General features: G+C 46.0%; 1 protein-coding gene and 1 pseudogene across 1 annotated transcript; both read right to left on the bottom strand.

The window, feature by feature from the left end:
- The window catches only part of LOC115560128 (E3 ubiquitin-protein ligase TRIM39-like), a 32,224-nt pseudogene extending 21,161 nt beyond the window's left edge, over nucleotides 1-11,063 (bottom strand).
- Nucleotides 373-27,219, bottom strand: LOC115560326 (uncharacterized). The gene is made up of 8 exons (XM_030379714.1): nucleotides 26,851-27,219; nucleotides 9,760-10,673; nucleotides 6,864-6,886; nucleotides 6,616-6,779; nucleotides 6,252-6,362; nucleotides 5,957-6,045; nucleotides 2,887-3,096; nucleotides 373-2,325 (listed from the first exon to the last, which is right to left on the bottom strand). The coding sequence occupies exons 2-8, from the start codon at nucleotides 10,669-10,671 to the stop codon at nucleotides 775-777; spliced, it is 3,060 nt and encodes a 1,019-aa protein (XP_030235574.1). The 5' UTR covers nucleotides 10,672-10,673; nucleotides 26,851-27,219; the 3' UTR covers nucleotides 373-774.

The raw sequence follows: 27,219 nt of genomic DNA, 5'->3' as shown, positions 1-27,219 counted from the left end.
GACCTTTGTGTAAGTGTGTAACACATGTTGGGTTGTTGTAACTTTTACACTTCTTCAATGATTTAATACGTTCCATCAATCTCGAAATAATCAAAATAAGGGTTTTAGAAGTACTTTTTTTTTTCTTCTTTTATTACAGAAACAGCATTTATACTGAACACTATTGGACTGGAATGTATCTATTCCCTAGCCTGGCAATTGCCAGATCAAGCTCAATCGTAGTTTGCACGTTGGTCTTAACGTGGCAAAAACGTATCGGAAGCAGAAAGAAATGTATTGTTCTTCTCCATCTCCGGCAGAATGGGTGCGGCTACACAGTCGATCTATTCCCCTGAAACGATCCATTAAATGATAATGTAGGCCACACATTACAATATTGAAGCTTTTCTTTTTTATTAAAATCACGTGTAAAACATTGGATTGTTTTGTCACTCAATATTCAAATATATATTACAAGTTCAAATTATTATTCATGCATATTAATCCTCTGAACATGTTCTACATTACTGAATTTTTTTTATATCTTTAAACTTGTAAGAGAAATAAAGGGAAAATAAGACACATAAATGGAGTGTAATCTAACCCTTAATAAAGTGTTATGTTACACAACTGCAGGGTTAATTCTTAAAGATATTCTTCTCGTTAAATGACAGCAGTATGACATTAATGCAGATCTCTCAGATCTCACATAGTAGAGATTCTAATTCTATTCTAATTCAGGAAACAGCATTAGTTGTTTTGGTCGTTTGATTATTTTATTATCAAACAAAGGTCCTAGTCTGTTTGATTGACAGGTGAGATGATCAGGGGGGCAGAATTTCTACCTTCTTCATGTAAATATGGATTGAGGATTGGATAGAGAGGCTCAGTGAAGGTGCAGCCAGTAGCAGAGTAGATATGAACCCTGGCTTCCACATCATAGAAGGAGACCAGACCCTCATCATAATCAACAAACACCCCCACCTTCTGGAGCTCAGCTCTCAGGGGGAGACGGACATCAGGGTTATCATTAAATACCAACCCATCCTTGTCGTACCATAGAGTCCAGTAACCCGTCTCAGGGGTACACTCTGTCTCACCTTTTCTGTCGATGGACTCTCTGGCCACTCCTAACCACCATGCAGTCTTGTCTTTAACCTGGACCTCAAAGTAAAATCTCCCTGAGGAGAAGCTCTGCCTCGTGAGTACAAATGTATAGTATGTAAATCTCTTAGGGTTGTCTGGGAGTGTCTTCCACACACCTCCATCATGTACTTGTTTCCCATCCTCAGGGAGGATGAGCCAGGGATAAGCTGTATCAGGATCCAGAGTCACATCTACTTCATACTGCTGGACCCTCTTCAGTTCAGCATCATCAGGCAGCTTATTCAGCTCCATGTTCAGTGTCTCCTCCAGCTGATCCAGGGATCTCCTCAAGGTCCCTACGTATGACGGAGGACGGACCTCCACCGTGGTCCAGTCCCTGGTGGGTGGAGGATCCTTCAGGGATCTGAAGGTCTGGAGGAAGTGGAGGTGGTCTTCAGTGTGTGAGAGCCGCTTCACCTTTGAGCTTCTATTGGTCAGATCTTCTATTTCCTGCTCCAGCTCTTTGATGAGGTCTTCAGATCGTTTCACTGTGGATTTCAGTTTCTCTTTCACCGTTTGGTTGAATTCATCCCGGCCCTTTTCAACACAGCCTATCAGAGCAGTAAAGACCTGCCCACCGTGGGCTATCTCTCTGTCTGCGTCTTTGTTGCTCAGTTCCACTCTGTCTTTGATCTCCTTAATCTTTTGTTTTCTCTCCTGGATCTTCTGTGGAACTTCAGCCCCTCTCTTCCCCAGCTGGGACGTCTTCACTTCATATTCCTCCTTTAGAGGTACAACAGGATGGGACTTGTGGTCTGTCACTGTGCACAACAGACACACACACACCTGTTCGGTCTGGCAGAAGAGCTCCAGAAGTCGGTCGTGTTTCTTACACATCCTGTCTTCCAGACGGTCCATAGGCTCGACCAGCCGATGTTTCTGCAGGCGAGCGACTCTCTGATGTGGCTCCAGGTGGGTTTGGCAGTAAGAGGTAAAACACACTAGGCAGGACTTCACAGCCTTCTGCTGGGTCCCAGTACAGACGTCACAGGGAACTTCTCTTGGTTCAACACAAGGCTGCCCTTTTACTCGTACGGTTGTTCTAAACTGAGCTAAAAGCTCTGATAAGAAGGAATTGACCTGTAGATCAGGTCGTGTGTTGAAAAGCTTGTTGCAAGCAGGACATTTGTACCGGACTTGTTCATCCCAGAACTTTGTAACACAGGTTCTGCAGAAGTTGTGTCCACATGCGGTGGTAACTGGACTGTTGAACACATCCAGACAGATGGAACATGAAAAGTTCTCTTCAGACCAGGAAGTGTTAGCACAGGCCATTCCTAGACACAGACGACAAGGTTTATGTATTGAGCAATTATATATTTCTTATTCATTAACAGGAAGAGAGGTTTTAACTGCTCCTCAAAGTTGTGCTGTTTTACTTACTTGTTCTTACTGTCAGACTTTTTGTTCCAAAATGCGTTTTATTTTTCTCCTGAACGGGAGAACAGCTTCAACGTGGGTTGCTTTGGTTTCGAATGTTGAGTTTCGTTTCCTCAACATGACGTCCTCTCCTCTCCTCCCCTAACAACTGGCTCCTCCCCTAACACCTGGCTCCTCCCCTAACAGTCTGCTGGTTTATTATCAGAAAAGCACAGACCTTTTGTAACAGCTTAACCACAGTTAAACTCGTCTCTAGCTCTTAAAGTTGAAACTTGGTGAGCGGTGTGCTTCTAACAACCTGGCCCTGAACATCACCACGACCAAGGAACTCATCCTGGACTCCCGACGGAGCAGAGCCCCCCCTGCCCCCCCCCCCTGTACATCAACGGTGACGGTGTGGAGCGAGTCCACGTCCTCTGCTGATCCCTCCTGGTCGGTCCACACCTCGGCGCTGGTCAACAAGGCCCAGCGGCGGCTACACTTCCTGAGGGCGCTCAGGAGGGAGCATCTAAACACCCAGCCGCTGGTGACCTTCCACCGGTCCACCGTCCAGAGCCTGCTGACCCACGCTGTGTCAGTGTGGCCCTCAGGCTGCACGGAGGCCGACAGGAAGAGACTGGAGAGGCAGTCATTGGCCGCCCTCTGCCTTCCTGAAGCACCATCTACGGCTCCCGCTGTCTCAGCAGGGCCAGAGGCCTCCTGAAGGACCCCCCCACCCCGGCTACCCTCCCTTCAACCTGTTGCCCGTCTGGCAGGCGCTTCAGGTCCATATAGGCCAAAACAAATAGACTCAGGAACAGCTTCTCTCTCAAAGCTGTCACCATACTGAACTCAGATCTGCACTGATGTTTGTTGTCTGTTTGTGGTCTTTACTGTGTATTTAGGTTTTACTGTGTATTTACATTTTTATTTATTTAAATTATTATTTATTATTATTATTATTATTATTATTTTTATATTATTTATTACTTTTGTATATTATTATATATTATATATTCAATAACATGTGTGCACTTTTATGGAGCTGCTCATTGCAGACAATAAAGCTTTCTATTCTATTATATTCTAAATAGATGGCAGTGTGGGCTAAATAATGCAGTTCTGAACCACATAAGTGATGAAAGGAAAAAGGACTTTTTGGATGAAGGAATTTCCCCTTTTTTGTGTTTACACAGTTAATGAAACACATTGGTTTTCAAAGTAAACTATATTATGGTAAATATGGGAAGTGGATGCTAAAAATGTGAAGACAAAGTCAAATTAGGAGTCCCGAACTGAGAGTCTGCGGATGTGTGTGTGTGTGTGTGTGTGTGTGTGTGTGTGTGTGTGTGTGTGTGTGTGTGTGTGTGTGTGTGTGTGTGTGGGGGGGGGGGGCAGAGGGCAGAGGGGCTGGGTAGAAGTGGGGGCGAGGAGGTGAGGGGGAGGGGGGCTGGAGAGAAGGGGTGGATGTTGTCTCCCTTCGTTGTGAAGAAGGAGATGAAGCTGTTGCACGGCTGCTGCGTGTTGTCTGAGTGTAGGGGCTGAGGTTTGAGGAGATGATGTACGGTTGATAAAAGCTGCTTGGAGTTACCAGGGCTGTGGTTGATCATGTGGGGGTAGAACCGGGGCCGTGTCACTGAGGGGCTCGCTGTAGGCCTTCTGATGTTCCCGCTAGGCTAGTTTGCGAACAGCCGGTCCTGAGTCCCGCCTCGTTTCCACATACGTATGTTTTTCGTATCCGTGCTTCCGTAAATTTACGGAAGGAGTCGCAAGTGTTTTACGTACGGGCATGAATTTATTTACGGACAAAAGATGTTAGGAGGAAACCGATGGATTGCTTACTCCGGGTAGGAAATGAGTCCTAAGCCCAAATGAAGGAGTTCAAGTAGCCTACCTCGGGGTCTTGTTCGCGAGTGAGGGTACTATGGAGCTTGAGATTGGCCGGAGAATCGGAGCAGACAAAAGATGTGTGAGCGTATGATAATGGCCGTTTTTAGGAGACCGGTACTTTAGAACATGAGGATCGACATATACAGAGATAAAAACAAAAGCAACCAGGCTTGGAAAGAGATCGGTGAGGAGTTTGGCCCTTGGCCTGCCGGGTTACAAGTTTTGTGAAAAACATAAAAACTTTCGTACGGTATCTCCGTAAAACGACGGCGAAAGTTCAATTTTTTGAACGTATATTACGGACATTCCGGACAGAAATTTTACGGAGGGGAGGAGTCTCGGAGGAAAAACGGACATTACGGAGAATCACATAGGAATGAAGGGACTTTCGGTCGGAGACGGTTGGATCGCATACGAGAATGTACATGTGGAAACGAGGCGTTACGCCGCTCTAGGACACGCCCCGCTCTCTTCAGCAGTCGTAGCTCACTGGTGTACCGGGGGGCTGAGCGTGGGAAGGGGACGGTTCTGGGCTGGACTGGGCCATGGCGGTCCAGGAGGGGGCTGAGGGATGAACTGTAGAGTTCCACAGATTCAGTGACTGAAGGGGGGCTGGCAGCGAGAGACGGAGGAGGTCAGTAGTCATGGGGACTGGGTTGATGTTTTTAAGGTTCCTGAAACTGATTGGTCTGTTGGGCTTATTGAGGGGGGAGGGGGGGGCTCCATTGAGCCCACTACGATATAATTAACGAAATCATAGGCAGCAGGCAGTCGGACCGATTTTTTGGTGTGTTGTGAATAATTTTTCCAAATCAGCCTTTTCTGTTTTTCCCAAACGGGGGTACCATGAAGGAAATATAACATGCCTGAATTCTTATTACAAACAGCCAATTATCTTCTTCTAAGGAACCGCCACTGAGCTAGAGAGAAGACCAGAGAGAGAAGAGAGAGGAGGAGGAGGAGAGAGAGGAGAGGATGGAGAGAGGAGGAGAAGAGAGAGGAGAGGATGGAGAGAGAAGAGGATGGAGAGAGGAGAGCTGACAGGACAAAGTCACGGTACTCACCCACATGGGGAGTATCTTTACATGTAGTCACTGTGACCTTTGTGTAAGTGTGTAACACATGTTGGGTTGTTGTATATTGGAGATTAATTTACTGGTTCATCAACTAAAACTTTTACATTTCTTCAATGATTTAAAACGTTCCATCAATCTCGAAATCATCAAAATAAGGGTTTTAGAAATAAACAATTTTATTTTTTGTATACACTTATTTTTACAGAAACAGTATTTATACTGAACACTATTGGACTGGAATCTATTCCCCTGAAACGATCCATTACAATGATAATGTTGGCCTACGCATTACAATATTTGCCTTTTCTTTTTATTAAAATCACAAGTGCAAGAACATTGAATTGTTTTGTCATTCAATATTCAGAAGTTAAGGGGCCGGTAGGAATGAGGAGTCTATCAAAGGGACGCCTACAGCTTGGTAGTAGACAGTGGAGATCGAACCAAGTGCCCTTTGTCTGGGGGACCTAACACCCCACCCAGACACTAAACGGACATCTCAGTCTGACCTCCAGCGTCCTCTCTACCACCACGGGGGTCACTGAGCCCCGTGGTGGCAGAGAGCCCCGCTGCCCGCTGCCGAGGATCCACCGCCGCGCTGCGGGCAGCGGGCAGCGGGGCTCCGGCGGGAGACAAGCGCGGCCAACAATCCCTTTCTCCTCCATGTCGCGGTTCATGTACTTCAGGGAGCCAGAGCCAATGTTCCTTTCCCCCAATTCCTTCTCGACCATGGCTGAGATAACCCCCAGCACGAGTCTCGTTGTGGCAGTACAGCAGCACGGTTATCCAAATAACCGATCATACCGATAACGCCATCGGGGTGGCGACCACCCTTGCCCAAGAGATGGGGCACAACCTGGGCCTGTCTCATGATGCTCCAGGCTGCGTCTGCCGGTCCTCCCAGCCCCAGAGCGGCTGCATCAAGGCCCCGTCACACGGGTAGGGAGATCACCTGCCTTCTCAGAGCCCTCAGCACCACACGCGACACCACAATAAGAGCTACTCCATCCACGTTCATCTATTGTATATATTTGAACAGTCTGCTGGATTATTATCAGAAAAGCACAGACCTTTTGTGACAGTTTAACCTCAGCTAAACTCGTCTCCAGCTCTTAAAGTTGAAACTTTGTGAGCGGTGTGCTTCTAACAACCTGTCACTGAACATCACCAAGACCAAGGAACTCATCCTGGACTCCCGACGGAGCAGAGCCCCCCCTGCCCCCCTGTACATCAACGGTGACGGTGTGGAGCGAGTCCACGTCCTCTGCTGATCCCTCCTGGTCGGTCCACACCTCGGCGCTGGTCAAGAAGGCCCAGCGGCGGCTACACTTCCTGAGGGCGCTCAGGAGGGAGCATCTAAACACACGGCCGCTGGTGACCTTCCACCGGTCCACCGTCGAGAGCCTGCTGCCCTACGCTGTGTCAGTGTGGCCCTCAGGCTGCACGGAGGCCGACAGGAAGAGACTGCAGAGGCAGTCATTGGCAGCCCTCTGCCTTCCTGAAGCACCATCTACGGCTCCCGCTGTCTCAGCAGGGCCAGAGGCCTCCTGAAGGACCCCCCCACCCCGGCTACCATCTCTTCAACCTGTGGCCCTCTGGCAGGCGCTTCAGGTCCATATAGGCCAGAACAAATAGACTCAGGAACAGCTTCTCTCCCAAAGCTGTCACCATACTGAACTCAGATCTGCACTGATGTTTGTTGTCTGTTTGTGGTCTTTACTGTGTATTTAAGTTTTACTGTGTATTTACATTTTTATTTATTTAAATGATTTATTTATTTATATCATATATTGCTTTTGTATATTATTATATATTCAATAACATGTGTGCACTTTTATGGAGTTGCTCATTGCATTTCGTTGTACTTGGTTAGGCAATAAGGCTTTCTATTCTATTCTAAAGAAGAAATAAATTGTTTATAACTCAACCTTTTCATCTGAGTTAAAGACAACACTGTTGTGAATGTAGTATTATTTAATATTATATTATTCATGATTTTTGTTTTGTCCTGTCCAAGATTCTGTGACCTTTATTTTCTTAGTTACTATGCTGTTGCACGTCTGAGCCAATAGATGGCAGTGTGAGCTAAATAATGCAGTTCTGAACCACTAAAGTGATGAAAGGAAAAAAGACTGTTTGGATGAAGGAATTCCCCTTTTTTTGGATTTACAGTTACTGAAACACATTGGTTTACAAAGTAAACTATATTATGGTAAATATGGGAAGTGGATGCTAAAAATGTGAAGACAAAGTCAAATTAGGAGTCCCGAACTGAGAGTCTGCGGATGTGACTGGAGATGCAGGGGGGGGGGGGCAGATGGGCAGAGGGGCTGGGGAGAAGAGGGGGCGGGGGGAGGGGAAGAGGAGAGGGGGGGGGGGGGGGGGGGGAGAGAAGGGGGTGGATGTTGTCTACCTTCGTTGACTCAGACAACACTGCTGCGTGTTGTCTGAGTGTAGGGGCTGAGGTTTGAGGAGATGATGTACGGTTGATAAAAGCTGCTTGGAGTTACCAGGGCTGTGGTTGATCATGTGGGGGTAGAACCGGGGCCGTGTCACTGAGGGGCTCGCTGTAGGCCTTCTGATGTTCCCGCTAGGCTAGTTTGTGAACAGCCGGTCCTGAGTCCTCAAACGCCGCTCTAGGACACGCCCCGTTCTCTTCAGCAGTCGTAGCTCACTGGTGTACCGGGGGGCTGAGCGTGGGAAGGGGACGGTTCTGGGCTGGACTGGGGCATGGCGGTCCAGGAGGGGGCTGAGGGATGGATTGTAGAGATCCACAGATTCAGTGACTGAAGGGGGGCTGGCAGCGAGAGATGGAGGAGGTCAATAGTCATGGGGACTGGGTTGATGTTTATAAGGTTCCTGAAACTGATTTGTCTGTTGGGCTTATTGAGGGGGGGGGGGCTCCATTGAGATGGCCTTATGGTCGGACACGCCTGGATCGTGCACGGAGAGATTGCTGACCAGACACATCAAGGCCCTCTGTCGCTGCTTCCTCCTCTGCTCTCCCGTGCCGCTCTGTTCTTCCTCTGCCCTCCCCGGATCACGACCGGATGCGTCGGCTCTTACTCAAATCTAAATAAGGGTTTTAGAAATAAGGAATTTTATTTTTTGTATTACTTTTTTTATTACACTTTTGGAATGGAATCTATCTATTCCCCTGAAATGATTCATCACATGATAATGCAGGCCTACACAGTACAATATTTGCCTTTTCTTTTTATTAAAATCACAAGTGTAAGACATTGGATTGTTTTGTCATTCAATATTCAGAAGTTAAAACCAATAGAAATGTTAAGATAATTATTTATACATGTTAATCCTATAAACATGTTCTACATAACTACAAGAAATTGTATATCTTTAAACATGTAAAAGAAATAAAGGGAAAACAGACACATAAATGGAGTGGAATATAACCCTTTATAAAGTGTTATGTTAACTACAGCGTTAATTCTTAAAGATATTCTCCTCGTTAAATGACAGCAGTATGACATTAATGCAGATCCCTCAGATCTCACATAGTAGAGATTCTAATTATATTCTAATTCAGGAAACAACATTAGTTGTTTTGGTCGTTTGATTATTTTATTATCAAACAAAGGTCCTAGTCTGTTTGATTGACAGGTGAGATGATCAGGGGGTCAGAGTTTGTACCTTCTTCTTGATACCATGGATCGAGAATTGGATAGAGAGGCTCAGTGAAGGTGCAGCCAGTAGCAGAGTAGATATGAACCCTGGCTTCCACATCATAGAAGGAGACCAGACCCTCATCATAATCAACAAACACCCCCACCTTCTGGAGCCCAGCTCTCAGAGGGAGAAGGACAAAAGGGTTATCTCTAAATACCAACACATCATTGTAGTACCAAAGAGTCCAGTAACCCGCCTCAGGGGTCCACTCTGTCTTACCTTTTCTGTCGATGGACTCTCCGGCCACTCCCAACCACCACTCAGTCTTGTCTTTAACCTGGACCTCAAAGTAAAATCTCCCTGAGGAGAAGCTCTGCCTCGTGAGAACAGATGTATAGTATGTAAATCTCTTAGGGTTGTCTGGGAGTTTCTTCACTACACCTCCACCATGTACTTGTTTCCCATCCCCAGACAGGATGAGACTGGGATGAGCTGTATCAAGATCCAGAGTCACATCTACTTCATACTGCTGGACCCTCTTCAGTTCAGCATCACACTTCTTCATCTCCAGGTTCAGTGTCTCCTCCAGCTGATCCAGGGATCTCCTCAAGGTCCCTACGTATGACGGAGGACGGACCTCCACCGTGGTCCAGTCCCTGGTGGGTGGAGGATCCTTCAGGGATCTGAAGGTCTGGAGGAAGTGGAGGTGGTCTTCAGTGTGTGAGAGCTGCTTCACCTCTGAGCTTCTATTGGTCAGATCTTCTATTTCCTGCTCCAGCTCTTTGATGAGGTCTTCAGCTCGTTTCACTGTGGATTTCAGTTTCTCTTTAACCGTTTGGTTGAAGTCATCCCGGCCCTTTTCAACACAGCCTATCAGAGCAGTGAAGACCTGCCCACCTTGGGCTATCTCTCTGTCTGCGTCTTTGTTGCTCAGTTCCACTGTGTCTTTGATCTCCTTAATCTTTTGTTTTCTCTCCTGGATCATCTTCGGAACTTCAGCCTCTATCTTCCCCAGCTGGACCGTCGTCACTTCATATTCCTCCTTTAGAGGTACAACAGGATGGGACTTGTGGTCTGTCACTGTGCACAACAGACACACACACACCTGTTCAGTCTGGCAGAAGAGCTCCAGAAGTCTGTCGTGGTTCTTACACATCCTGTCTTCTAGGCGGTCCATAGGCTCGACCAGCCGATGTTTCTTCAAGACTGCGACTCTCTGATGTGGCTCCAGGTGGGTTTGGCAGTAAGAGATAAGACACACTAGGCAGGACTTCACAGCCTTCTGCTGGGTCCCAGTACAGACGTCACAGGGAACTTCACCTGGTTCAACACAAGGCTGCTCTTTTACTCGTACGGTTGTTCTAATCTGAGCAGCCAGCTCTGATAAGAAGGTATTGACCTGAAGATCAGGTCTTGTGTTGAAAAGCTTGTTGCAAACAGGACATTTGTACTGGACTTGTTCATCCCAGAACTTTGTAATACAGGTTCTGCAGAAGTTGTGTCCACATGCGGTGGAAACTGGACTGTTGAACACATCCAGACAAATGGAACATGAAAAGTTCTCTTCAGACCACGACGTGTTAGCACAGGCCATTCCTAGAAACAGACGACAAGGTTAATGTATTGAGCAATTATAGATTTCTAATTCAAAAACAGGAAGAGAGGTTTTAACTGCTCCTCAAAGTTGTGCTGTTTAACTTACTTGTTCTTACTGTCAGACGTTTTGTTTCAAAATGTGTTTTATTTTTCTCCTGAACGGGAACTGCTTCGACGTGGGTTGCTTTGGTTTCGAATGTTAAGTTTCGTTTCCTCAATATGACGTCCTCTCTGCTCACCCCCTAACACCTGGCTCCTCCCCTAACACCTGGCTCCGCCAGGTGTTAGGGGTTTACTGACGTTTCAAACGTTCACACCCTGAATGTGGGCGCATTCAGGAAAGGCAGCTTAAAATGCGTTGATATGTTCTCTCTTCTTTGCGGCATTCAAATATGTTCAGACCCGACACAGTGACTCTGGGTAAAAAATAAAGTTTGCGATTCAGTGGTGATTTGTGTCTTTGTAACTGAGTAAGAGCAGTACAAACACATTTGAATAGATTTTGACTGTGCCTGGTATTTTTTCCACAGTCTATTAAGTTAACCCTTGTAGTGATATGATTCTCTCCCAGCTTCCAACCTCATATAACCTCCGAGTCATGTGACACGGCGTAGGGCAGACGAACCAGACCGACGAGTTCACCTTCAGTCAGAGCCAACCAACACTTGCAGCCGTGCGGCAGTTAATTCCACTGAATTAAAAATAGGTTTAACTAGAAAATTCAGAAATTACAAGATGGAAGACTTACTGTATTGTTTAGAACAGTATGCTTGGGAAACCCCCCCCCCCCCCCTTCCTGATACAAATATTCCTTCACTTGTCATATTACAGTCCTTAATAACTGAATGGAGAAATCAAAATGCATGATATTAATGATAATGAAGTCATAATATCAAGAGAGAAATAAATAAATATCTAAACTCTGCCTCATTCTGCTTCAACCTGTCCCCAGGTGTCTTTGTGAGGATTTTCAAGAGTTTTAAATGAGGCAATTCTTTATGATTGAAAGAAAGGAAAAAAACTAAAGTGATGAAAGGAAAAAAGACTGTTTGGATGAAGGAATTCCCCTTTTTTTTGTATTTACACAGTTACTGAAACACATTGGTTTTCAAAGTAAACTATATGTGGTAAGTATGGGAAGTGGATGCTAAAAATGTGAAGACGAAGTAAAATTAGGAGTCCCGAACTGAGAATCTGCGGATGTGACTGGAGATGCAGGGAGGGGGAGGGGCAGAGGGGCAGAGGGGCTGGGGAGAAGAGGGGGGGGGGGGGGGGGGGGGGGGGGGGGGAGGAGGAGAGGGGGGGGGGGGGGGGGGGGCTGGAGAGAGGGGGGGGGGGTGTTGTCTACCTTCGTTGTGTAGAAGGAGATGAAGCTGCTGCACGGCTGCTGCGTGTTGTCTGAGTGTAGGGGGCTGAGGTTTGAGGAGATGATGTACGGTTGATAGAAGCTGCTTGGAGTTACCAGGGCTGTGGTTGATCATGTGGGGGTAGAACCGGGGCCGTGTCACTGAGGGGCTCGCTGTAGGCCTTCTGATGTTCCCGCTAGGCTAGTTTGTGAACAGCAGGTCCTGAGTCCTTAAACGCCGCTCAAGGACACGCCCCGTTCTCTTCAGCAGTCGTAGCTCACTGGTGTACCGGGGGGCTGAGCGTGGGAAGGGGACGGTTCTGGGCTGGACTGGGCCATGGCGGTCCAGGAGGGGGCTGAGGGATGAACTGTAGAGATCCACAGATTCAGTGACTGAAGGGGGGCTGGCAGCGAGAGACGGAGGAGGTCAGTAGTCATGGTGACTGGGTTGATGTTTTTAAGGTTCCTGAAACTGATTTGTCTGTTGGGCTTATTGAGGGGGGGGGGGGGGGGGGGGGGCTCCATTGAGATGGCCTTATATGGTCAGTAGCGGTTCCTGTCCGAGCTCACCAGGGAGGCAAACATGAACGCGCATTTATGAACGTGCGCAGTGCACACGCACATTCATGACTTTTCTGAAGCGTAGGCCTAAACAACTTTCATAACAAAAATAAACTAGACACTTAACAGTGCATGAAGGAAATATAACATGCCTGATTTCCTATTACAAACAGACAATTATTTTCCTCTAAGGAACCGCCACTGAGCTAGAGAGAAGAGCAGAGAGAAGAGAGAGGAGGAGAAGAGAGAGGAGAGGATGGAGAGAGGAGAGCTGACAAGACAAAGTCACAGTACTCACCCACATGGGGAGTATCTTTACATGTAGTCACTTTGTGTAAGTGTGTAAAACATGTTGGGTTGTTCTATATTGGAGATTAATTTACAGGTTCATCAACTCAAACTTTTACATTTCTTCAATGATTTAAAACGTTCCATCAATCTCGAAATAAGGGTTTTAGAAATAAACTATTTTATTTTTTGTATTACACTTATTTTTACAGAAACTGTATTTATACTGAACACTATTTGACTGGAATGTATCTATTCCCCTGAAATGATCCATTACAATGATAATGTTGGCCTATGCATTACAACATTTGCCTTTTCTTTTTATCAAAAAAAGTGTAAGAACATTGAATTGTTTTGTCGTTCAATATTCAGAAGTTAAAACCAATAGAAATGTTAAAAATATATATATATTATTTATACATGTTAATCCTCTAAACATGTTCTACATAACTGCAACAAATTTTATATCTTTAAGCGTACAATAAATAAAGGGAAAACAGACACATAAATGGAGTCCCTAGATCCCTAGATACGACGGAGGACGGACCTCCACCGTGGTCCAGTCCCTGGTGGGTGGAGGATGCTTCAGGGATCTGAAGGTCTGGAGGAAGTGGAGGTGGTCTTCAGTGTGTGAGAGCCGCTTCACCTCTGAGCTTCTATTGGTCAGATCTTCTATTTCCTGCTCCAGCTCTTTGATGAGGTCTTCAGCTCGTTTCACTGTGGATTTCAGTTTCTCTTTAACCGTTTGGTTGAATTCATCCCGGCCCTTTTCAACACAGCCTATCAGAGCAGTGAAGACCTGCCCACCATGGGCTATCTCTCTGTGTGCGTCTCTGTTGCTCAGTTCCACAGTGTCTTTGATCTCCTTAATCTTTTGTTTTCTCTCCTGGATCATCTGCGGAACTTCAGCCTCTATCTTCCCCAGCTGGGCCGTCTTCACTTCATATTCCTCCTTTAGAGGTACAACAGGATGGGACTTGTGGTCTGCCTCTGTGCAGAACAGACACACACACACCTGTTCAGTCTGGCAGAAGAGCTCCAGAAGTCGGTCGTGTTTCTTACACATCCTGTCTTCCAGACGGTCCATAGGCTCAACCAGCCGATGTTTCTGCAGGCGAGCGACTCTCTGATGTGGCTCCAGGTGGGTTTGGCAGTAAGAGGTAAAACACATTAGGCAGGACTTCACAGCCTTCTGCTGGGTCCCAGTACAGACGTCACAGGGAACTTCTGCTGGTTCAACACAAGGCTGCTCTTTTACTCGTACGGTTGTTCTAATCTGAGCAGCCAGCTCTGATAAGAAGGTATTGACCTGTAGATCAGGTCTTGTGTTGAAAAGCTTGTTGCAAACAGGACATTTGTACTGGACTTGTTCATCCCAGAACTTTGTAATACAGGTTCTGCAGAAGTTGTGTCCACATGTGGTGGTAACTGGACTGTTAAACACATCCAGACAGATGGAACATGAAAAGTTCTCTTCAGACCACGACGTGTTAGCAAAGGCCATTCCTATAAATGCACAACAAGGTTCATGTATTGAGCAATTATAGATTTCTAATTCAACAACAGGAAGAGAGCTTTTAACTACTCCTCAAAGTTGTGTTGCTTTACTCACCTAGTTGTTACTGTCTGTCCGACTATTTGTTCCAAAATGCATTTATTTTTCGCCTAAAAGAGATAACTGCTTCCACATCGGGTGGCTTTGGTTTCTATGGATGTTAAGTTTCGTTTTCTGAACATGACGTCCTCTCCTCTCCTCTAACACATGGCTCCTCCCATAACCTGTCTTTTCTTGTTTTTCTTTTATTTATTTCTTATTGCTTATGTTTATTTATTTTTACACAATATCTTGTTTTTTTAAAAAATGTATGATGACTATATGCTCTGTAAGGTGACCTTGGGTGTCTTGAAAGGCGCCTCTAAATTTAATGTATTATTATTATTATTATTATTATTATTATTATTATTATTATTATAACACCTGGCTCCGCCCCCACGGTTCACTGACGTTTCAAACTTTCACACCCTGAATGTGGGCGCATTCTGTAAAGGCCGCTTAAAATGGGTTGATATGTTCTCGTCTTTACGACATTCAAATATGTTCAACTTTAAAAAGACTGGACACAGAGAGCCCGGGAAAAAAAAGTACACTTTGTGTTTCAGTGGTGATTTGTGACTAACTGAGTAAGAGCTGTACAAATACATTTGACTTGATTTTGACTGTGCCTGCCTTTCCCAGATTCTACCCTCATAAAATCTCAGAGTCATGTGACACGGGGTAGGGAAGACGAACCAGACCGACGAGTTCAACTTCAGTCAGAGCCAACAAACACTTGAAGCCGTGCGGCAGTTAATTCCACTGAATTAAAAATAGGTTTACCTAGAAAATTCACAAATGATAAGACAGAAGACTTACTGTATTGTTTCTAACAGTATGGTGGGGATAGAACCCCCCCCCCCCCCCCCCCCCCCCCCTTCCTGAGGCAAATATTCCTTCACTTGTCATATTGCAGTCCTTAATAACTGTATGGAGAAATCAAAATGCATAATATTAATGATAATGAAGTCATAATATCATGCGAGAAATAAATAAGAATCCAAACTCCGCCTTATTCTTCTTCACCCACTCCCCAGGTGTCTCTGTGAGGATTTTCAAGAGTTTTAAATGCGTCTTTTCTTTATGATTTGTTGCGGCTGTGGACCGACGGCCCGCCCTCATATGTAAACCCTCCTTGTGTTTGACATTTGTATGCAAACTGCCAGAAACAGGAAGGGGTTGGACAGTGTTCAAGGATATATGTGGCAATGGAACACACACACACACACACACTAGGGATGGGCAAAATGATTCTTTTCCGGGAACTAGTTCTTTCAGTTCAGTTCAAACGATTTGTTTATTTGATTCGTTCGTTACGTCAGATTATGTCATTTGGTGTCTGCCGCCCCCCCCCCGCGAGACGGCCCTGAGCATAATTTAAACGACTTCTAGGCTCTAACCCCCGTGAAAATCAAGAAGAAATACTATATTGTGTAACCAAACGTCCCACCAAGATTTATACCACTTGCTTACTCTCTATATTTCATTCATGGTTTTACATTTATAATTTTATTTTACTTTACATTTAATTATTCATTGTTCAGGCATTACAGAACTTTCATGGTCATAAATAAAAAATACGAACTGCAGTTAAATTTCTTTGTTTGTTCTTAAATTGTCGTAGAATGGAGCAAAGACTCCTTGGATTGGGAAATGCATTTATCCAATATACAGATGGAGGTCAAGTCTATTTTCGAAAAAATGTAGGGGGATATGAGTGGCCCCACATCGAATGGTATGACCCAAGATACGTCAGACAGAGAAAGCGCGCATATTCGACGGTACCGCCTTGTCATTTGTTTACCCAGGTGCCATTGCAACACCATTGCTACCTCTCATTGGCTGTATCTTTGAGAACGTTGTGGACTCAATCAATATAAGTCGCGGGGAGACGAAGCTCTGTTCGTTTGTATATTTGATTTATGTGACCATATTTTTGGTTTATGTTAAAAGAAAAGAATCAACGAACCAGTTCTTCTTGTTTTGGGGAACCAGTTCTTGTCGTTCACGTTCGTGATTCGTTCGTTGTAACGAATCGGTCGCGACCGACTCATCCCTAACACACACACACACACACACACACACACACACACACACACACACACACACACACACACACACACACACACACACATACACACACACACACACACACACACACACACACACACACACACACACACACACACATACACACACACAATAAGATATCACGGCCAGTATCGACCTCTGCTCAGGAATCAAGTGAGTGAAGAGTTCCCAAAGTGTCTTGTGTTCAGGGGAAATCCACATCTGATCAGAATCCATGGTTTTACTGCATGAAGGGAGAGCCAGACGACCTCTGATAGGACCGTCAGGTCTGTGTTGGACCGTCCCTGAAGATCTGTAATCCAATCACCTGCTCACGTTACCAATGCCATGGTACTGAGACCAGGCATGCATGGCTTATGACGAGGACTGCTGTAATACACCAAAATACTCTGATAAATCCCTCTCAATCGTTGTGAACAGAGTTAGGGATAGGATAGAATCATAAGAAAAAATATCTATACTTTTATTTTTCATTAAATTGAATGAGAATTGTCTGTACTTTTTTACTATTTAGCAATTCAGACGAAACTTATTGAATACCTATGAAGTCATTAAGGGGCCGGTAGGAATGAGGAGTCTATCAAAGGGACGCCTACAGCTTGGTAGTAGACAGTGGAGATCGAACCCAGTGCCCTTTGTCTGGGGGACGTAACACCCCACCCAGACACTAAACGGACATCTCAGTCTGACCTCCAGTGTCCTCTCTGTCCCCTCGGGGGTCACGGAGCCCCGTGGGGGCAGAGAGCCCCGCTGCCCGCTGCCGAGGCACCACCGCCGCGCTGCGGGCAGCGGGCAGCGGGGCTCCGGCGGGAAACAAGCGCGGGCAACAATCCCTTTCTCCTCCATGTCGCGGTTCATGTACTTCAGGGAGCCAGAGCCAATGTTCCTTTCCCCCAATTCCTTCTCAACCAAGGCTGAGATAACCCCCACTACGAGTCTCGTTGTGGCAGTACAGCAGCACGGTTATCCAAATAACCGATCGTACCGATAACGCCATCGGGGTGGCGACCACCCTTGCCCACGAGATGGGTCACAACCTGGGCCTGTCTCATGATGCTCCAGGCTGCGTCTGCCGGTCCTCCCAGCCCCAGAGCGGCTGCATCAAGGCCCCGTCACATGGGTAGGGAGATCACCTGCCTCCTCAGAGCCCTCAGCACCACACGCGACGCCACAATAAGAGCTACTCCATCCACGTTTATCTATTGTATATATTTTAACAGTCTGCTGGTTTATTATCAGAATAGCACAGACCTTTTGTGACAGTTTAACCTCAGTTAAACTCTTAAAGTTGAAACTTGGTGAGCGGTGTGTTTCTTACAACCTGGCACTGAACATCACCAAGAGCAAGGAACTCATCCTGGACTCCCGACGGAGCAGAGCCCCCCCTGCCCCCCTGTACATCAACGGTGACGGTGTGGAGCGAGTCCACGTCCTCTGCTGATCTCTCCTGGTCGGTCAACACCTCGGCGCTGGTCAAGAAGGCCCAGCGGCTACACTTTCTGAGGGCGCTCAGGAGGGAGCATCTAAACATGGCTTGGGTTCTGTTTAGGGTGGTTCCTTAAGGTTTTGGACCTTTGGATTGGTTCCATGTTTTGTTTTATGTTAACACTATTCAACATCCCCACAGGACACTTTCCACTGCCCATATACATAGGCTAGTCGAAAGAATTGTGTGTTTGGTCAGTAGTTCAGTTGGTTGGTCACATATGTTGGTTTGCTGTTCAGGTTTGGTTTGTTGCATTTTGTTTGGGTATTTCCAACATGGTAAAGATGGTTTGTTGTTCCCAGTATTTGTTTTGTCTGTCTGGGTAAGTTTCCTCCGTTCTGGCCCGGTCGGTCCTTGTGATTTTGGTACTGGTTTTCTGTCCAAACCATATAATCGCACATTTTCTAGTCTTCCATACGCTACACTAATCCCTTTACAGATTTCATGATACTTACTTTATTCTAATAAATAACTTTATCCCTTATCATGTGTGGATCCCGATCTTTGCTCTGACCCGAGCCTCCTCTTAATGCAGCCAAGGAGATGGAAGAGCGTTATGAATAATTATTAGATGATTGTGTTGTACAATGAAAGACAGTAAAGATTCAATATGAATGGCAAAATAAGGATGGGATTTTATTTGAACAATAAAATATGTGTTGGGCAAATTATAGAGAGGCTGAGATTATAGATTTCATATTTAAAAGAATGGTTAAAAGAATGGCGAATGGTTAAAAAAATGTAAGAAATATATTTAAGAAATATAGGCCTACTCAAAGCCCAAATCATTGATATCATACCCTATCCAATAATAAAGAAATTTGAATTTGAATGGTAACAATTCCGTTAAATCCTCGTCCTCGTTTTGAACGTCTCACTCATGGCCGATCAGTGTGTTCTTTCTGATTAGCTCTTAATTGAGATGTCACGCACCCCTTTATTAAAGGTGAACACAATGGGTTTGGTTTACTTTTCGCATCGGCCTGTGTCAATCGAGGTTGAGTTTAGTGAGGGTTGAAAGTTTTCGATCTAGATTGTAGATCACTATTGTCACTTTATACAAACTGAAAGTATGCGTTGTTGCGTGTTTGTTTTTGTGGGCATTTGACTGAACAGCCCAGACAAATATTGCTACCAACATGGCACTTCGAAACAGACCACCGCAGTGAGTAAAAGTTATTAAATGTTGACGTTTTTGGGCTGTCTCCTCGGACACAAGCCATCAGTATCCCTGCTCTTTGCACCTTGACATGCATGTCGCCGCTGTTTGTTAACCTAGCTTTGCTGATTTGTATCTTGTGATGTGTGTGTTTTTTCTTAACAGGTGTTGGATGACTGACGAGATCTATGGGGGGGCCCCCTTTGGGCCCCCCCATACCAACTTAGTCTTCAAAGGAATCTAGTGCCATGGGACTCCATTGTCTTCAAAACATCCTCGGAATACATGTTTATGAATGGTCCACCGAAGAGTTGATCTGGAAGCCACCACGGTCCACGCAGTAATCTGCTGCGTGGGCCGTAGTGGCTTCCAGAGCCATCTTTCGGTCATGGTCAGGATTTTTTACAGTTGCCCTTCAATGTAGCAGGCTACGGGTTTCTGAAGAAGCCTGCTTTACGTAGCATTGGAGTACAAATATTGTGCAAAATGCTCATGTAATTGCACTAGCACTGGTAACCTGTAGATTAGCTTAGTTTAACGTCATTCCGTGCTGTCTCTGTCAAATGTGTGGCTTACTTTAAGTCCACAAGGCCCTCTGGTAAACCACGTTGGAACACCCCTGGACAAGGTGATTAGTCACTGGGTGTGTGCTAAAGTTTTGTTCCATTTTTCACTAGTTGGTTAAGGTTTGGTAGAATTTTTTGGATGCTAGCGACGTGATGGCGTATGTACAAGAGCCTACCGTGGCCAGGCCACAGTTGCGACAGCCACGGCCAGATGGCCTAGTGTGAGTGCAACCTTGATTGCATTTGTATACTGTTTACTATTGGATGTTTATGCAATTTGGCTTAATTCATCCGCTGTAAAGCTGCATTTTTTTTTTTACCCTTGCTTACAATCCAACGGTTGCGACCACTTATGCAACTGGGCTGTGAACCTTGCAATTCTATTTGCATTTTTGTACACGCAAGCTTGTCCATTTCTATCGCCATCACTAACACTAGCTTCAGCATTTCCTTGTAGGCCATTAGCTGACTTGTGTATTGGAGCGATGATTTGGGTATTTTAAGATGCTTGAAAACCTAAAATAAAGCAAAATGCGTGTCTGGTGTGCAAGAGCCAATTTGTTGGCTTGCAGTAGTCGAGGAGTTGCCGTAGGTCGTAAGCCATCTGGAAGTTGTGGCAATGGAGGCTTGTGGTAGATCTGCCATCCAAGAAAGGTTAATTCTTCTGAAGCATGATTAATAGTTTAGTAAATTGAATCTATTCATATAGAACTATAAAATCCAAGACTGCAGCCAGTAACTTGGATCGCAATATGTGGAAAGTATTAGTCTTCATTTGTAACAACAGACTAACTGGGTTTCTTCCATTTTCTAACTAGGGGGACTTGACTGGTGAGTCTACTGGATTAATCAGTAGCGGTACTTTGCCCAACAGATTTGATCGCATGACTACAGGGTGACAAAGACAATTATTCCCTGCCTATCAAAGGAGACTTAGTTCCTTTTTGTATAATTTGGTCATGCTGCAAATTTACTTTTTGTAGTTGCTCCATATTTAGTTTGACAGCCTCACCTGCTAGAAAAGTCTATTCAAATCGACCAGGGACATCTTTGAACTATAGGTCACCTAACCCAAACTTTTCACTCTTGTTAGGTTGTCCTTTTCGCTTGTTTTAACCCGAAAGGGCTGAAAATATCAACATTTCAGGTATTCTGTTTGGATAATGTGCAAAACTTGTGGCTTCACTAATAAAAAAAATTAACAAATGTATTTTTCTTAATGTGGTTAAACTATTTAAAGATTTGCATGCAACATATTTCTGCTCAATTTGTGTTCAATGAAACTTTTTTAATTTGATAAAACACAACTATGGGTTAAAGGTATTTGCTTTGGGCATCTTTTGATATATTTAGAATCTAGCCAAAACCTTTCTCACACGCACACCCATCGCGAGTGACGGCTACGCGGACACATGCACACCCATAGCGAGTGACGTAGGACGTAAAGTCCCGCACAGGTCGAAGTGGCGTCGATTTAGAGAGTCCCGAGATACTATAGGCAGGTTACCTCGGATGCTCCGCTAAGCGTCGCTCCACGTGCATATACAATTCTCCTCATTGTTTCATGTTTACCACACCGAAACCAGGCCAGATGAAGTGAGCTAAAAGCAATCCTGACTGGAGTACCTTTTCTGAATAACGCAACACGACGCGTTTCCTCGAGCTCTGCACGTGGAGAACTTTATTCACAAATAATTGATATTAACCCTCCCACCCCATACACATATTCCTTCACTGGTAATGTCCTTAATAACTGAATGGAGAAATTGAAATTCATGATATTAATGATACTGAAGTCATAATATTAAGAGAGTAATAAATAAAAATCCAAACTCCGCCTTATTCTTCTGTTTAAATGTGACCTTTTATGATTTGTTGCGGCTGTGGACCACGGCGCCGGGGCCCCCCGGGTCCGGGCGGTCTTCAGCGGCCCTCAGCATTAAAGATACCTCCAGCGGGAAGTCCGTCAGCCGCCCTTCAACCGTCTGAACCACAGAGAGTGGATAGACAGAGGGAGCTGGTCCTGAAACACTCAAATCCAGCTGATCTCGGCTACAGAGCCAAGACCAGGAGAACGGCAGTCCTCCCAACAGGTTGATTGATTCAACATGAGCATGTGATCGCCATCATAAGCAGAGTCGTAACATTACTGTAGGTGATAACACGATTAAAGCTACTCACCTCCTGTGTCATTGTGACCTTGGCCATGGGGATGTGCTTTATAGCGACCTAAGCAACAAAGACACAAGCTCACTGCTTTAGTGTTTAACAGAGGATGCCGTGAATCAGACACGTATGTGCTTCCACAGAGTGTGGCTTTGTGGCGTCACTCTTACAGGCAGACGGTCCTCTTTCCGGCAGCCAGCAAAGACACTCCTGAAGCCTCCCTGTCCCAGCTGCTGCAGCTCCTCGTACAGAGCGTCAAAGTCGGCTGAGACCACCCAGACCGTTAGTAGTCTATTAACCCATCCATCCCTCCGTTCAGCCCTTCATATCTAACCCTCCAGCTGTCTGACCTGTGCTGCAGGTCGTCAGGCGGGTCCTGCAGGAGGAGGAGATACGGGGGGAGCTGTGGTCGGAGCGCTCAACACCTCCAGACGAGCTGAGTCCTCTGTCAGCTCCGTCTGTGTCCCGGGATCCGGCCGGAGACCCCGGCCCCCCCCCCCACCCCCCCCGGGTCTACACGGGCCTCAGAGGGGTCCTCCGGCCCCCCCACAGCCTCCACATGGGGAGGGTGTTGCCCTGTGGTGGCCCTCCACCTCTTGGAGGGGCTTGGGCCTTCCTCGGGATCCTCTCTGCTCCTCTGCCCCCACACTAGCCCTCCGCACACGGAGCACACTAGCTCACTCAGAGCAGGACTTTCACTTCCCTAAACATGTTATCTGTGATAGGGCTCCTCAGTGTTTCTATATACCGCCCCTCCTTCTGAACGTCCGCGGGGCGTCCGGGGGCTACTGGTTGAGGAGGTGGACCGGTAACCGGAGGGTGACCAGGTCGAGTCCCGACCGGTAGGTGAGCTATGTGGACGGGGGGAGTAGTTGTGCAGCTCTCTCCTCCGTCCTCGTCCACAGAGGAGGTTCCCTTGAGCAAGGCACCTGAAGCCCCCGGGCTGCACTGCGGCTGCCCACTGCTCCGGGAACGCCGGGGTACCCCCGTGTGTGTGTGTACCCCCCGTGTGTGTGTGTGCCCCCGTGTGTGTGGGGACAAGGTCACTCCTCTGTGTGTGTGTGTTCACCAGCTCCCGGACGGGTCAAGAGCAGAGAAAGAGAATAAAGGATAACTTAACTTAACTTAACTTAACTTCATTTAACTTTGAGGAATGTGCTTCCAATGTTCTAAATGGGCTGTAGACTGGCAACAGATAATCCACAACAATATTAAAAACAATAATTGTAATTGTTGACACACGTGAACATCTTTGAAAACACACTTACTTGCACAAACACACACGCGTGCATGCGCACACACACACACGAACGCACACACAAACAGACACTTCACACACCACTTCTTAGCAGTGATGACTTAGCCTGGCTAGTGCCAGACCAAGCTCAATCATAGATCTGTCTTCAGCACAAGAGGCGTGATCAACGGGCCTAGTTCAAATGACTCTGGAGGCCCTCATTCAGGCTCAGATGAAAGCCGTGGAGGGCAGCAAAAGCATCCAAAGGTTCCCGGTGAATGGCAGGTATTTACTGAACAGAATCCCTTTACGTCAGAAGAGAACAACTAGCTCCGCTAACGTCAGTGCTTGGGGCTTCTTTTGTTGCTCAACAGCAAACCCAAGGCCTTGGAGCACGACGTCACAGAGATGGACCCTGCACTCCGGTTAATGCTGCAGGAGAAGGAGAGGGCTGTGAGGACGCTGCAGGAGACTGTGGAGGTATACACACAGGCATGGCACACACACACACACACACACACACACACGCGCGCGCACACACACTTCCGGCACACACACACACACACACACACACACTTCCGGCACACACACACACACACACACACACACACACACACTTCCGGCACACACACACACACACACACACACACACACACTTCCGGCTCACACACACTTCCGGCACACACACACACACACACACACACACACACACACACACACACACACTTCCGGCTCACACACACACACACACACACACACACACACACACTTCCGGCACACACCCACACTTCCGGCTCACACACACTCACACACACACACACACACACACACACACACACACACACACACACACACACACACACACACACTTCCGGCTCACACACACACACACACACACACACACACACGCACACACACACACACACACACACACACACACACTTCCGGCTCACACACACACACACACACACACACACACACACACACACACACACACACACACACACACACACACACACACACACACTTCCGGCTCACACACACACACACACACACACACACACACACACACACACACACACACACACACACACACACACACACACACACACACACACACTTCCGGCACACACACACACACACACACACACACACACACACACACACTTCCGGCACACACACACACACACACACACACACACACACACACACACACACACACACACACACACACACACACACACACACTTCCGGCTCACACACACTTCCGGCTCACACACACATCCAGCACAGAGGCCCCAATACTTCCTGTCTTGGACCGGAAGTACGAGCGATCAAAAGTGAAAGTATCGTTGTTGTTGGGTTGTTGTATATTGGAGATTAATTTACTGGTTCATCAACTACAAACTTTTACATTTTTTCAATGATTTAAAAAGTTCCATCAATCTCGAAATCATCAAAATAAGGGTTTTAGAAATAAGGAATTTTATTTTTTGTAGTACACTTTTTTTATTACACTTTTGGAATGGAATCTATCTATTCCCCTGAAATGATCCATCACATGATAATGCAGGCCTTCTTTTTATTAAAATCCCAAATGTATGACATTGGATTGTTTTGTCATTCAATATTCTTATATATATTCAATTTTCTAATTATTATTTATACATGGTAATCCTCTAAACATCTTCTACATAACTACAAGAAATTGTATATCCTTAAACATGTAAAAGAAATAAAGGGAAAACAGACACATAAATGGAGTGTAATATAACCCTTTATAAAGTGTTATGTTACACAACTACAGGGTTAATTCTTAAAGATATTCTCCTCGTTAAATGACAGCAGTATGACATTAATGCAGCTCTCTCAGATCTCACATAGTAGAGATTCTAATTCTATTCTAATTCAGGAAACAACATTAGTTGTTTTGGTCGTTTGATTATTTTATTATCAAACAAAGGTCCTAGTCTGTTTGATTGACAGGTGAGATGATCAGGGGGGCAGAGTCGTACCATGGATCGAGGAGTGGATAGAGAGGCTCAGTGAAGGTGCAGCCAGTAGCAGAGTAGATATGAACCCTGGCTTCCACATCATAGAAGGAGACCAGACCCTCATCATAATCAACAAACACCCCCACCTTCTGGAGCGCAGCTCTCAGAGGGAGACGGACATCAGGGTCATCACTAAATACCAACCCATCCTCGTCGTAGTAAAGAGTCCAGTAACCCGTCTTAGGGGTCCACCCTGTCCCACCTTTTCTGTCTATGGACTCTCTGGCCACTCCTAACCACCATGCAGTGTTGTCTTTAACCTGGACCTCAAAGTAAAATCTCCCTGAGGAGAAGCTCTGCCTCGTGAGAGCAAATATATACTTTGTAAATCTCTTAGGGTTGTCTGGGAGTTTCTTCCTCACAACTCCATCATGTACTTGTTTCCCATCCCCAGACAGGATGAGTCTGTGATGAGCTGTATCAGGATCCAGAGTCACATCTACTTCATACTTCTGGACCCTCTTCAGTTCAGCATTATCAGGCAGCTTCTTCATCTCCATGTTCTGTGTCTCCTCCAGCTGATCCAGGGATCTCCTCAAGGTCCCTACGTATGACGGAGGACGGACCTCCACCGTGGTCCAGTCCCTGGTGGGTGGAGGATCCTTCAGGGATCTGAAGGTCTGGAGGAAGTGGAGGTGGTCTTCAGTGTGTGAGAGCCGCTTCACCGCTGAGCTTCTATTGGTCAGATCTTCTATTTCCTGCTCCAGCTCTTTGATGAGGTCTTCAGCTCGTTTCACTGTGGATTTCAGTTTCTCTTTCACCGTTTGGTTGAATTCATCCAGGCCCTTTTCAACACAGCCTATCAGAGCAGTGAAGACCTTCCCACCTTGGGCTATCTCTCTGTCTGCGTCTTGGTTGTTCAGTTCCACTGTGTCTTTGATCTCCTTAATCTTTTGTTTTCTCTCCTGGATCTTCTGCGGAACGTCAGTCACCGTCTTCCCCAGCTGGGCCGTCTTCACTTCATATTCCTCCTTTAGAGGTACAACAGGATGGGACTTGTGGTCTGTCACTGTGCACAACAGACACACACACACCTGTTCGGTCTGGCAGAAGAGCTCCAGAAGTCGGTCGTGTTTCTTACACATCCTGTCTTCCAGACGGTCCATAGGCTCGACCAGCCGATGTTTCTTCAGGCCAGCGACTCTCAGATGTGGCTCCAGGTGGGTTTGGCAGTATGAGGTAAAACACATTAGGCAGGACTTCACGGCCTTCTGTTGGGTCCTAGTACAGACGTCACAGGGAACTTCTCCTGGTTCAACACAAGGCTGCTCTTTTACTCGTACGGTTGTTCTAAACTGAGCAGCCAGCTCTGATAAGAAGGTATTGACCTGTAGATCAGGTCTTGTGTTGAAAAGCTTGTTGCAAACAGGACATTTGTACTGGACTTGTTCATCCCAGAACTTTGTAATACAGGTTCTGCAGAAGTTGTGTCCACATGTGGTGGTAACTGGACTGTTGAACACATCCAGACAGATGGAACATGAAAAATTCTCTTCAGACCAGGAAGTGTTAGCACAGGCCATTCCTAGACTCAGACGACAAGGTTTATGTATATTGAGCAATACAAATTTCTAATTCGATAACGGGAAGAGATGTTTTAACTTTCTCAAAGTTGTGCTGTTTTACTTACTTGTTCTTACTGTCAGACTTTTTGTTCCAAAATGCGTTTTATTTTTCTCCTGAACGTGAGAACAGCTTCGAGGTGGGTTGCTTTGGTTTCGTTTCCTCAATATGACGTCCTCTCCTCCCCTAACACATGGCTCCTCCCTTAACCCTTGGCTCCGCCCCCATGAACACGCTCAGACTTTGGTGCATTCATGCACTGTGTAGGCTTCTTCAATGCGTTGATGTTTTCTCTTCTTTGCGGCATTCAAATATGTTCAAACTTAAAAAGATTGGACACAGAGAGCCCGGGAAAAAAATAAACTTTTTGATTCAGTGGTGAGTTGTGTTGCGACTAACTGAGTAAGAGCTGTAAGAATACATTTGACTTGATTTT

Source organism: Gadus morhua, chromosome 15 (genome assembly GCF_902167405.1).
Source record: "Gadus morhua chromosome 15, gadMor3.0, whole genome shotgun sequence".
In the NCBI taxonomy this organism is placed as follows: Eukaryota; Metazoa; Chordata; class Actinopteri; order Gadiformes; family Gadidae; genus Gadus; species Gadus morhua.
This window is presented reverse-complemented; position numbering and strand designations above follow the sequence as displayed.